Raw genomic sequence first — 14,639 nt, forward strand, 5'->3', positions numbered from 1 at the left:
TAATGGCCCTCAAATTTAAACAACTTTGCACCTGTATTCCCCTGCATATAAAGTTAAATGTAGCATTCAAATAAACGAAAATTCATCGAGCCAGAACCAACCATCATAACAAATGAATATAAGAACACGGCAAAATTTAAATATGTACATGACCAGACAAAAGAATTGTCCCACAGCATACGTATAGATGATTTGGGATGTGAATTCACTTATAATTTTAGCTAAAATTTTAAAGATATTTCTTTCTATTAATACCCTTCTTTTTATTGAGACACACTTCTGATAAAATTCAGAAACAACCAGTAGCAGTAAAGATTACCACTCCCCAAGCCTGTAACGTACAAAAACTAAACAAAGTTCACCGTTTCCTTTTAATGATGAATGCATTGCCATCGATAATGTTTAAACATAAGCAAAAATAATTGACATCGGGAAATGCAAAAGAGAGCCAAATTAGTTCCATTTAGGTCCAAGATGATACACTACACTATATGACTTCCAAAGCCTGTAAGATATCATTCTCGATGTCTTCGAAGTCCTCCACACCACAGCTAAACCGAACTAAATTGTCCTTAATACCAATACGGGCTCTCTCTGCAGGGCTCTGGTCCCTGTTGAAAATATTTACCAAAAGTTAGTTAAAGTGCAGTCAATTACAAAATCATGCATATGATAGTTTCTTCACAAAGATAAGAAATCTAGGCATGAAAAAATTAGCATTGTTTCAGATATCAACAAGCAAACATGAGTAAACACTGTGAAGTAGAATAACATTATATATCTGCCCTGCCTATCACCAAGCCTAGATTAGAAAAAAAAGTAAAAGTAGAATCAAGTTAAAAGGGGCATAAACAATGAACATACCAGTAAGAAATTATAGTTGGCTGCTCTACAAGGCTTTCGCAGCCTCCTAAAGAAGGGGCAATGTAAGGAATTTTTAATGAATCAATAAAAAGGGATGTAGCCTCCAAGTCTCCAGCAATCTGCACAGCAGTAGTCAACAATAGATATATATTCAGTTTTTCACTCCAATCAAGCAATCATCCCAGCTTACATTTTAATACAAATGTAACATTGAAAAGAAACACACCTCAAAACTGATCACACCACCAAATCCGCTCATTTGTCGCTTGGCAATGTGATGCTCTGGATGACTTTCAAGGCCAGGGTAATGCACACGAGCAACCTGAGGACCGAATGGAACAAAGTGAAGTAAATCATAATGTCTACTGGTAATCACGAACTGTTACAGATTATGAATCTAAAATCTGCATCTATAATGAATGCGATTGAAGTGCTAATCAGAAATAAACTCCGAGATATGTGAGGTGTCCTATTGTCAAATGTCTACTGTATGAGTCGTCATGTTTTCAAGGTTCATACGCACTAAATTAACTATCAACAATCTAGTTAGTAGACTTGTTAGTCCTAGCTGGTTGGAAAATAACATGACTGTTGATATAAATGTCTTGGATACTGTTGTGAGGTTCTCACACCATCACCCCAAAATTTTGGGGGACCCCCTTTTTCTTCAGTTGCCTTGGCAATTTTTTTGAAGTTGTCCCAAAAAAAAAATTTGATTTGATTTTTTAAAACTTTGAGTCTTTGACACCTTCAGGGCACAACGGAGAGGATTAGGTTTATTTTCACCCGGTTTTAAACTTGATTTTCCAAAACAACCAATTTCATCCTTAGGCCAGACAAATTTCAAAGAACAACACTTGGTAGGATAAAATTGTAAATTTTGCACTTAAACAATTTTTTTGAAAATTTGGATATAACTGTATAAATTTGAATAATTTTCAAAAAATGAAATTTTGTTAGATTTAAGTTTTTTAAAAAATCTTGAAATTTTTTCATGAGAATTAATTTTGTGATGATGAAATCAAATCGGAAAATCAATTTTAGACTCCAGAGAGATGATTTATTTTTGGAAAAGAAAATTAAAATGGCATGGCAAAATCAATTTGGATTAAATTGCAAAAATTGGCTTTAAATGGATTAAATTTGCCTTGAAGATTTTAAAATATTTAAAGGAATTACTAATTTAAAATTGAAAAGATCAATTTTCGCTAGCCAAAATCCGATTTTTAATGATATATTAATTGTTAAATCATCATTAAATGGAAACATTTAACGTCTACAAGGTTTTATTTACTTTATTTTTGCAATCTTGGTCTAACCGGCAATTTAAAAAAGTAAATTTCATCTTGGCAAAATTAATTTCTGGCTAAGCATTTAATTGGGGGTCAGATTTGTGTTCTAATTAATTTTTTTTTTGCTCCCATATCCCAATCGGCCAGCTAAGAAAGACAAGCAAATGGGGTATAAGAGGAAGTCTTTTCCCCTTATCTCCTCACTTCTCAATCCTCCTCTTCATGGTGCTTGGTGATTTTGACTTGGAGCAGATTTCTTCTTCTTTGGACAATTTTTGCAAGAGCAGATTGGCATTTTCCTTGGACGATTTTTGCAAGGGCAGATTGGCATTGTGTTTGGCAATTTATTTAAGAGCAGACCTGCACTCTATATTGGCAATTTTCCATGATTAAAAGGCAAAATTCTCATGCTTGGCGATTTTATCTAAGGCAGATCAAACTTCACATTTTTTACGATTTGTTTTGGCAAAGGTGAACATTTTCAGAATTGCAAAATTGGAGGGCAAATTTGTTACTGTTCAAGTCTGATTTTATATTTGCTAGAGCGCTGTGATTTTTTTTTCTTGCCCTACTTGACTTTTGAGGTATGATCTTACATCTTCTAGAGGCTATGATTTCTCCCAAAGTTGGACGATTTTTGGTTGAAGGAGTAAAATCTGATTTGTAGCACGTGCATGGACAATTTCAAGTGGGTCAAATTCTGATTTTTTAAACTAGGGCATCAAGATTTGCAAGGGATTTGAAATTCTTAAATCTGATCCTAAATTGTAAAAGAAGACCCGGCAATAGGAAAATATGAGTTCAATTCATTTAAAGTTGAAAGGGGTTCTTAAGCAAATTTCTCTCTTTTGTTCTTGTCTAGTTTTGTTTCCTTTGGTTCTTCTTGCATTCATCATCCACCACTTCATCATCCCACCCTAAATTGAAGATTGGAGATTGATAAGGGTAGAATCCATGATAAGACATTTGAAGAGGCAAAAATAAACTAGACCACCCTAAGTTGAAGTTGGGAGATATAAGTGTAGTCCATCCTAAGGTAACAGCAAAGCAGAAATAAGTGTTAGTCCCACCCCTAGGTTGAAGATTGGAGATTAATAAGTGTAGTGATAGGACTTGGCAAAGCAGAAATAAATGTAGAATCCATTAATAGAAAAAAAGTTGGAGATCGATAAGGGTAGTCCATATCACTTAGAAGGAAGAAGCAAAAATAAGTGTTTAAGATGGTAGATGTTAGTGCAAGCAAGAACCCTAGGGGAACAAACACTAAGAAAGACAAAAAAGATATGATGCCCAAAACAACTTTCTTCTTGAAAATGAGGCGAATAACCAATACCAATGTCACTACAGTAAACATAATACAGGTAAATGACAAACTAAAAGAAGGACAATCCCCCTTATCAAAGAAGATATACAGAAGTGGAATTGTACATGCAACAGCTTTTCCTCCTACCTTGCCTTGTCCAAAATTGGTTATGGAGTGTGCATCCAAGTTTGATCTGATCAGTAAATCCATCATTTTTTATGAAGGGAAGAGGCTGTTGGCCAATATTGGCGGACAAGTGATCGAAGAAACATTTAACATCCCCCAGCACAAGAGCATGACAGTGGTAATAATGGATCAGATTGCCAAATCATTTCAAGATAACCAGGAAGCTTATTTCATGCATCTAAAACAAGATTGGCTACACAAAGGAAAGAAAGGAGTAACCAAATCATCGAGGCTCACAGTGGCAGATTTCAAATCAGAATATGGCGATCTCATTGTGCTTCTCAACCAGATCATGAGCCTAGCTCAAGGTATGCAATTTGAAAACTGAATGTACTTTATTGATGAAATTAAAAAAGGAAAAAAAAGATTTGATTGGGCTAGGATCATAAGCGCGAATGTAGAGTTGCAACTTAGAACCATTCAAAACCAAAAGCAATTCTACATGGGATCCTATATGTTTTACCTAATTGCTAAATTGTATAAAAGTTCGGGACTTAAGGCCTTAGGAGAAGTTGGCAATGGACCAAGGCAATATTTGGTGCATAAATGCTATCCACAGCTTCATTTGCACAACAACAAGGATTACAACATATTTTGCGACGCCTTTGCCATGAAGGCAGTAAGGGTATTGCAAGGGACACTTGCTACAAAACTCTCATCAGAAGCAGAAGCAAAGATAAAGAAATATGGGAGTTGGTTTATCCAATTTCCGCAATTCACCTACATTAGAGTAGCAAGAAGCACAGTTTGTCCCAAGAGGCTTCCAAGATACTCACCCGACAAGGTAGTTTTGATGGAATTGGCTAAGCAACTTGAGCATTATGACAGAATAATGAGACTCGAAGGTAAAGCAGGGATTACTTTCTAATTCGGAATTGGCAATGATAGTTGCCCCAATCGTGTCGCCTTTGCATCTACAAAAAAGAAATTGGAATGGTATCATCTAGGATGATACAAAGCAAGGCAAGGATTCGATCCTAATGGTCTTATCAAGGTATCTCATGGAAATGCGTTTAAACATGTTTCCACTATAGAAGACTTTTTGGGCCAATGCCAAAGATGACTTTCATGTGAGAAAGCTAGCTTTCTCAAGACTGTCAGTGAACATGATGAGAGATATCAAATGGAGAGGCCTTAATATTCTTAATCAACTAGAAGATGATGGAAATGTGTTAAGAAATGATTATGATACAATAAAGGGAACAAAGTTGAATCCAGTAAATTGGGATGATCATCAGGATACTTCCTTGGAGGCAGTTACATGAGCAATTGATTTGCATATCGAGTCGTGGTATAATGAAAGAATAAGGAAGCTGCAAAGTCAAAAGATTCCCCTTATGAGAAGATGAAGCCAAAAGAGGGCCCAACAGAATCAGTCGGACAAAAGCGTGAAGGAAGTAACCGGCAACAAGAAACAGTCAGAGGAAAGAAGAGAGCTTTGGAGGTTGAGAAGAGCAAAGAACATCTGGAACCTCTAGCAAAGAGACAACACGCAGCACCGTCAAAGGAAAGTATAATTGAGGCTAGAGGCCAAGAAGATAACAAAAGTGAACAAAGGACCGCAGTAGAGGTGAGCTCTGATTCAGAGTCAAGTGGTTACAACTTACGGTAATAGCACCGAGTACTCTCCTCTCAGAAAACCAACAAGGAGATGACATGGCAATTACTAGTGGAGAAGAAGATGTATCGATTGATATTGAGAAAATAATTCAAGCACTCGAGGCCATTGGTGATACTTTGTTAGTCGAACCAAATCCAGATTTGGGGAGATGCACCGCACCACTATGGTTAAGGCAAATGCTTATGCCAAGAGGCGAGGTAGTAACTCCCCAAACAGTCAAAGACATCCAAGGACTAAAAGAAAAGGGTGAAAGCGAGAACCAAAAACAAATGGCAAAAATGGTGGCAAAGGTAATCAAGAGGGACAATGATGGTCACTGAAAGGTTCAAATTGCTATACCAACAGTCAACAAGGCATTGGATGAGATTGCAGCTCAAGAATATGAGATAGTGGAACATAATTTGGGAAGAAACATAGATGATATGGAATGTGAAGAGATCCAGAAGGGTATAGCTTCAATCAAAGAAAGGTTGAAGAAGGCAAACGAAAGGATCATAAAGTTGGAGGCCGAAAACAAATATTGGAGAGATTGCCAACCTATCCAACAATTGCACCAGGCAACCCTTCCTCAAGACTGTGGGAGCAACCTAGAAGAGATATCGGCTCAGCTACATGAAGTCAAGGATTGGATCCATGATACAATCCAAGATGGGCGAAATTTCTTGCCTTCCTTTGTCTCGACATTCTAGTCATTAGTGACTGTAAGAAACAAATTCAGCATTTGAAGAATGGAAGGATTTCCTTCCAGTCAAGGATTTGGCTATTCCCAGGCTACAAGCATTCATTGAGCTACCAGAGATATATTTGGAAAAGGCCAAATTGGTTGATGAAAGAGGATTGAGTATGGTTGAGTCTTGGTTTGTTACCTTGACTACCAAATGGAGAACACTCGAGGAGATACAGAACGTAGTTGTACAACACAGCCCAAGCGTCGACACTTCCATTTCAACCATGATGAGCGACGTTGGCGTGGCACTTGATTTTGAAAACATCAAAAAAGAAGACATTGATGAGAGAAGACTAGGGTCGAGATTGGATGAATTAGGAAAGGTTGCTATCAAGAAGAAACATTTGGGCACCCTTTCCTCTCTTAATGCCTTTATCGGATTTGCAAAATAGTATGAGAAGGACCATGAGAAGACACTACAAGTAGCAAATAGCATGGTCAAATTGGTTGAGCTCAAGATAAAGCATGCACCTTGCCCTCCCATGGAAGAAGTCAACGAAAAGCTAGCTAGGTTCATTGCCTTAGCTAAAAGAATGAAAGAAAAAGGGAGATTTATATTAGAAGATCATTTGATGTGAGCCCAAGTGGCAATTTCTCTTTCTTCTAGGGTAGGACAAGTGTCTAATTCTGATTGGCCACCATTTTGGTGCCTTCTAATTGGTTGCTACTTTTCCACTTTTTTCATTGGTCCATTGGCGAGGTGGCATCTTCTCATTGGCCCATAGGGTGGCAACCCTAATTAGAGTTTCTAGGATTCAATTTGGATCATCAATTTTGCTTTATCTCTACCGTCGGTTGTACATTTTGGTCTCTATATAAGGCCATTTGCTCTCATTTGTAAGGGTCGAAAAAAATTGTTGCATAAGATAATGCAAAAAATCGCTGTTTCTTTTTCATTGTTGTGACTTGCATGGTGATTAAGAGCTTTTGGTATTGTTGCATGGTTTCTACTTCCAATTATTAGCATTAGATTTCCCTTTGAAGTTGTTAAAGTAAATTTGATTACAAGAAGTTGTTAAGTAAGATTAAGGGTAAAATAGATGAATAATTGCATGGTAGCATTAGTAGATGTTTGATTAGGATCAATACTAGGCCACTAGCATCCTAGCGGCTTGTTGGGAAGCCTTGTGTGGTAAACTAGTTCATTTTCCTTTGAATCATTGCATCTATGGAGGTGGAGCCGCCGGTTAACTGTCATTAGATTCGATCCCCGTCCATTTGCTAATCCTTCCATTCATAGGAGTAGGAGTAGAATAGCAGGTAGTTGAGTAGTTGAAGTTTAGAGAAGTAAGTCAGGTATCAAAGCACACTCGTTCACCATCACCTTCCCATGAACATCATCTTGCATTCACACCGAATCATCATCACCTTCACTCCACCAAAGTCCAAATCATCCTCAAGCAAACAGCGTAAGGCCACCTACGTGATTACCAGCAAATCACATTGATAAAACTGAGTTAGTATCCACAGATGTAAGGAATATTGGAGTTCTTGCTTATGTCTTCATAAGTATTAACTTTTCAAAAGAGGAATTGTGTGTTTGAACTCCATATCAGATATTCAATTGCTAATATGTTATGTAGTGGTACAAAAACTGACATCAACAAATACCCCCATATTTCAAAGGAAAGGAAAAGGAACAGTACTTTGCTCTGAATATGGGTTCAAAGATATTACAGTAACCTTTGCAGAAACACCAGTCATTTTATGAATTGTTATTTCAGATAAAACTTTATTCTTTGTATGTGGTGTTCAGACATTGTGGCTTCAGTCAGATATTCGGGTAATGAATTATATGATCATAATTTTATCACCTCATAGCAGAATCGAAACTCTATCTGCACGTACAGATTCTGAGTATATCTATCCTCTCTTAAACATGATTGTATGAGCAGATCAAATCATGCCATTGATGAGCCTCTTTGTGATCAGGAAAATGATCTATAAGGCTATAGAAGATCAGCAACTTGCCTAGAGCTATATTAGACAATGTATTAACTAAACAAACTATTGATTATATTAACTAAGTTGTTAAATATAAAGTCATGTTATGAGCAGACATGAGATATGTCCACTCATGACATGCCTTTTGTAATTATGCCTCTTCGAGGTAATATTAATATCAAATCGATCAAACCCATAGAGAAATCAATAAATGTTCTGCCTTGTTGGGGATCGAATAAACACTAGTTCAGATTCAAACCAGTAAATCTATATTCAGTATTTTTTCAATATTGATTTAGCAGTCTTCATTATGGTATCAGAGCAGGTTCCCTATCAGGACTGTTAAAAAATAATCAAAGAAAAGAGATTTAGCAAATGAAAGCAAAGAGATCTAATGTGCTCAGGATGGAAATAAGTGAGAAAGAAGGGCATCATCCTTGGAAGAGGTGAATAAGATGCAAGATGAAGGACGATCTGCACTAGGATAAATTATGGTCGACCTTCCTCATTAGTGCCACCTTCAAAGGATTGAAACAATTTCAAATCAAACTAAAACAATTTTATTAAAAGCAGGAGCCGGATGATTAAGATTGAACAACAGTCCATATATGATCGGTGGATGTTGTGATGCATTCTGATAGAAATTTTTTTATACATAAGACATGCCAAATTTCTAGCAGAAAATTGAATTCGCAAAATATCAGATCGAAGAAAGAAAGTTCTACAAACTGTACCAGACTAACAGTATCTTCTAGCACTCAAACACCTGCATATAAATAACAATAAGATGTGTACATTGTGTACAGGAAATTGCTTTTGTGAGCAATGTTGTTAATATTTGTGGATATGTGCCAAATGTCGATTCTCTTGAAACAAGACATCTTCCATGATTAGAAATGTGAATAAGTCATGCTCCTACAACAGAGGGAGCAACTAGAGGATATGATTCATTTTAATCTTCAAAGTTCATGGTCATATTATTTCAGAGGGAGTAGATCATTTTGATGGTTTCTCCAGTGATCAAGAAACTGCAGAAGACTATGATTCATGAGATGAAGTTCCATGTGTGCAGGCTGAAAGTTTTTTATACAAATTCCTAAGATGGAATGCCATTAATTTACAATACATTATCACAGAAGATTTGACAACCTATATTTTCTCCAAGCATTATTGAAGACAAACTTGGAGCTATGGATCGAAGCCCTTATTGAGAGGGAGTCTCAACATCAGTGATTACCTGAGAGGTAGTTCAATGCATCATTCTCTATGAGAGAGAAGTTTGAGGTGAAAGCCTTCATTCTACCCGGTGGAATATTTATGATTGATCCACCCTTTGATATGGTTCATGGTGGATGTCATGTGTGTGGCACCATGACATCACTATGTGAAAGAATCCATGATGACTCTATGTAAACTTTGTGTGACTATGACTTTATGGGCCCCCAGCGTACATTACTAAAAGGTGACGATCTTTCTGATATTGTACACTTGTATTCAACTTTGTAAGGTGACGGCTTTAGAATGTTGACTATCATGACGAATATCATGCTGACTTTATATTCATGGTAATGTCTTGATAGTTAATATCTCCTGGACTTATTTATAGATATCATGCTGACTTGATATCTGTTGTGTAGCAATATGTTCTTTATGAAATAAACATGGTGGATATTATCATTATGTGACATAATATCTGTGGACATGCCCTGATATGTTATGGTAAACATCATGTGACGTGATCTCAATGCACATACCATAACTAGGATATAAGAATGTCATGTGACTTGATGTTCTCTATATTCCTTGATATCACAAGTTAGGTGATATCTAAATTTAGTTATACTTAGTTATCTTCCCTAGCTAAGAGGGAGTGTTAAGACATTGTAGCTTCGGACAGATATGAGGATAATGAATTATATTACCATAATTTTATCACCTGATAGCAGAATCGAAACTTTATCTGCACTTACAGATTCTGAGTATACCTATCCTCTCTTAAACATGATCGTATGAGCAGATCAAATCATGCCATTGATGAGCCTCTTTGTGATCGGGAAAATGATCTATAAGGCTATAGAAAATCAGCAACTTGCCTAGAGCTATATTAGGCAATGTATTAATTAAACAAACTATTGATTATATTAAATAAGTTGTTAAATATTAAGTCATGTTATGTGTGGACATGAGATATGTCCACTAGTTCAGATTCAGACCTGTAAATCTATATTCAGTATTTTTTCAATATTGATTTAGAATAGTCTTCACCATGTGCGTCAACTCACTTTTCTTGAGCATTGGTCAAACAGAAGCACCCCAAGGCATTTTCCTAACTCACAAACTAAAACTGTAGTCTGTGCATATCAATACAAACTCTATACAGGTAAGTTCATTATTCAAACTGTTCTAGGAAAACATGTGATACTTCGGAGAGGTTATTAGATTTGAATGAAATTAAGATTTACCTGTTCACAATACTTGTTTCAGATATTGGTCAGATACTGCATAACAAATAACTGATTGCATAAGTTCTTACCAATATTAATCTGGAAGAAGTTAAAAAACTGCACGTCTTTTAAACACTCATCTATGACACAAGTGTTTCTCATCTTATGAATTTCAAATATTTGCCCAAAATAGTTATGTGTTTCATGATTTCCTCAAGGCCTTTCGTGTCATTTTGAATCAGAGACAATGCTCCTCTTCATTTCGTCACTCAAACTCATTCTCATATTAAAGCTCTGACATTGTTAGTGAATAGATATATACACATGTCAAGTTCAATACATTGTGTCCATTGATTGCTGTTTGAGCTCTACTAAACAAAACAAGGTCTTGTAAAATATAATCTCCACCATTACCCACAACAACAGCATCGTGCTCCTGCATCTGCAATAGTTTTAACATGACCTAACTAAAATGTACTTCAATGCACACCAAAAATGTCCTCTTCATGTTCTAAGATTTCCCAAAGGATTGTTACAAAAGTTCCAACATTTAGGAAAAGTGGTGATTCAATAAAAACCTAAATCGCTGAATCGTCTCATTTCTCTGCTAATTCCGGGAATGGTATATCTCAGAATCAGATATGACTTGGAGTCCTTGTAAATTTGGAAGGGTTCATTTTTCCCCTCTTAATATGTCTCCACCTTTGACTGGTGATTCCAATGCGATCCCAAAGCATTTGGCATAGAGTTCAAATTTTTTTTCCTCATCACCCGATAAAAAAAACAGTATAAACCCTAATGGATTCATTCGTATTCATTATAGTTTTTTCCACTGCCTTCTGTCACCATTGACTGCAAACAGAAGCCATTTCAGATTGGGTTGCATGTGGCCAAGACACAATGCAGGTTAGGCGTGGTGGGACAAACTCAACATGACAAAGAAAACATCAGAACAAAGTTGCCAATATCTTAGGTGAAGAAGAAACATTTTGGAGTGGTTCACCAACCATCAACACTCCTTAAATATTTCTTAAAAAACTGTTAGTTTATAAGCTATGCAATCTTTTTATTTATTTATATTTTTTGTACTCTAAATGTATTCTTGTCTATTTTGTAATTATTGGATTTAGATTTTTTAATGATATCGAAACCCTATGATATTATAAATTTTTTAATTTATTACCATTTATAATATATTTATAATTACTTGTTGACATAACAATATAATTATGATGCATATACAATTTAATTTATATTTAATTTTGTTTATATTAAAAAAATTCTCTTAAAAAACTTAAGTACATATGCTATGCAATCTTTTATTTATTTATGTTTCTTTGTACTTCAAATGTATTTTTGTTTATTTTTAATTATTGGACTTGGATTTTTAAATGATATCAAAACCCTACAAATTTATTATCATTTATAATATATTTATTATTATTTATTGACATAACAATATAATTATGATTGTATAAACAATTCAACTTTGGTCATATAAATAAATATATTGCCTCATAACAAATACAAAATGCATAATATAATAATAACAATTACTTTGAATTTATGCTTTTGATTAATACCCAAATAATGGAGCTTAAAAAGCAACACAAAAATATCAAGAGCAGCAATAGTGAAACTATGCACTGTGGCAGAAATATTTCGAGTTGAGATCGTAAACATGGAAAAAATCACCACCTCTGCATTTAGAAATTCAAGGTCTCCTATCGTGGCAGCAAATAACTGGACTCCAAGATTCATTACAAAACCAAATCCTATTCCAATCGGGAGCAAGTTTTGGAAACCCCAATCAAAATTGAGGCAACTTTGGCAGTCATTAAGAATGTAGGCAACCTTTCATGCATGGCAATAGACACAATTATTGTTGGACAAAAAGCAACACACGATCAAATTAGGCCATGGATATGCGAAAATTGGAGTAGAGTTACTGAAATCAGTTTTGTACAGAAAAAAATCTTCACTGTTGAATTTGAATCTCAAGCAGAGCAACATAAAATACTTGAAACTTCTCCCTGTTATTAATATGCTCATAAATATTTACATCCAAAAATGAGAGAATAACTTCAATCCAAAGAACAAAATCCCTAGAAATAAAGCTGCAGGGATTCAATTAAACAATCTTCCCTTGGATTATAGATTGAATCAACGCCTTCAGTTGATCAGTTCAAAATTTGGAATGGTCCAAAGCAATGGATGGGCGAAGGGATGACTTTACAATATCTGCCAGAATAAAACTCTTATCTATCAATCTGATCCCCCTTGATGGTAGTCTACTATGGGGGACACAAGTGCACCCCAGAAATCAAATGCGGAGAAAGGAAGTTGTGTGTGTAGTACATAATTTGTGAACATTTGGAATCACAATGTCAAATCACACCTCTCAGGATTGGGTTCCAAAGACAACAATTCAGCTCCAAACAAGGAAGAGCACTTCTACAAACATCATCTGTTGGGTTTTACCGTTTTTCCTATAAAAAACGAAGATTTGTATTGTCAGGTTTTGATTGTTTTTTCACCTCAAAAATCATGTTGGGTTTTGATTGATTTTTCACCCCAAAAACTGTGTTCGGTTTTTTTTATTTTCTTCTAAAAATCATGGCATTTTGCAGTTTGTTTTGGAGCATTATGCTCATCTGCAAAGTTTTGAAGCGTTATCCAAAGTACCATCAGCAATTTTCTCAACAGACATCCTCTGCTGCAGATTCAGAAGGCCCCAGTAGAAAAACATTCAATGTAACTATTGCCACAAGTTTGGGCAAATGAAGGTTAAATGTCGGAAGCGCTTAGCTGCCCTATCTGAGAAATTTGACTCGCAGCCCACAACAAACAGTGCGGAGCACTTTGAACAAACAGAATCTTCCTTTTACACTTTTTGACAGCTTCGTGCTCTGGATAGATTAACCATTAAGGGGGGGTATTACGATAATAGATAGTTTCTATTAGCTTTGTTTAGTATCTAATGGTTATCTATCGTAATCTCGTATTAATATTAGAATGTTTCTAATATTTAGTTTTATGTTTCTAGAATAGAATGTTTCTATTCTTTACGATTGTTTAAGGAAACATCGTTCAATCTCTTGTATATATAGACCTCTCGGTCTCTATTAATAACAAGCAAATATTTTCCAATTTTTTCGTAATTTTTCTCAAGTTGTTCTTGTGATATTGTTGGGTTATTCTTGGATTGTTTTCAATAGCCTCGTATTTTAAGAAGTTGTAGTATCTCTTGCAAGAGAGTTTATAACAATTTTATCTTCAAATATTTGGAAGCATTGTCATCATCTTCAAGTACTATCAATACATGCTTTGAAAAGCATTTTTATTCTCTTTTTTACTCTATGTTGTTTTATCTTTGGTTTTATTCTCTTTTTTACTCTATGTTGTTATATCTTTGGTTGATTTAACGAGGATGGTGTGACCCTTCAACAAGTGGTATTAAAGCGTGTAAGGGGAGATCCCTCCATCAATGGTATCTAAGCTACAAATCTTGAGTTTTTAAATAGATTGCTAATGTGAGGCAATCTAAACCATGACCTTGGGTTGGGTGAATTTTTCGAGAGCTTGTCGGTTGTCCTCCAATAGAGATTGAGTCGGGTAGAAGGTGCACATAGTTCCTCCACTAGAGAGAGTGGGTAGAGGAAGTGACAGCTGCGTCTTCCAAAAATATTTGTCGGGTATAGGGTAGATGAATGTGAGTTTGTTGCATATGTATGGGCAACTTAAATGATCTACTTTGAAGATTATTGACAAGAGGCTCGTGAATTTGTAAACAGATCACAGAATGTGAGGCAATTTGCAACAGAACCTGAAAGAATTGATATAGGGATTTTTTAGACTTTTTAAGGCCTTGAGCATGGAAAAGACAAGGAAAAGGACTTTTGTGATTGGATGGATTCGTAGGATTCCTAGACTTGAGAAAAATAGAGAGAGAAAGAAATAAGAACTGGAATGATAAAGCTGAGAAAACAACTGAGAGAAATAGAAGCAGGGTTGCAAAAGAAAAGAGTCCTTCATCAGAGATGATGCCAACTATTTTTGTCATTCTAATGATACTTTGGAAGATAAAGTGGAGTGTCATAAATATGGCACAAAAAAGAGGAAAAGGATGAATATGAAGACATTGATAAACCTAAAGTTGAGATATTCTTATTGAAAGTCATAGAGAATGATACTGAAAGATGTGGCACAAACATACTAAATTGGCATCAACACTCAAAACTTGGTCAAGAGAATCCCT

General features: G+C 35.5%; 1 protein-coding gene across 1 annotated transcript in view; it reads right to left on the bottom strand.

The window, feature by feature from the left end:
- Positions 1–215: 215 nt before the first annotated feature.
- MTO1 (Pyridoxal phosphate (PLP)-dependent transferases superfamily protein) overlaps positions 216–14,639 on the bottom strand; it is a 30,167-nt gene continuing 15,743 nt past the window's right edge. Inside the window, exons 9-11 of the mRNA XM_089788655.1 lie at positions 1,091–1,186; positions 865–983; positions 216–611 (exon numbers count right to left, since the gene is read on the bottom strand). Of these exons, the coding sequence (XP_089644781.1) occupies positions 488–611; positions 865–983; positions 1,091–1,186 (339 nt within the window). The 3' untranslated portion in view covers positions 216–487. The remainder of the gene's footprint in view (positions 612–864; positions 984–1,090; positions 1,187–14,639) is intronic.

Source organism: Cupressus sempervirens, chromosome 6 (genome assembly GCF_028749045.1).
Source record: "Cupressus sempervirens isolate cs-2001-9-10 chromosome 6, ASM2874904v1, whole genome shotgun sequence".
Taxonomy (NCBI): Eukaryota; Viridiplantae; Streptophyta; class Pinopsida; order Cupressales; family Cupressaceae; genus Cupressus; species Cupressus sempervirens.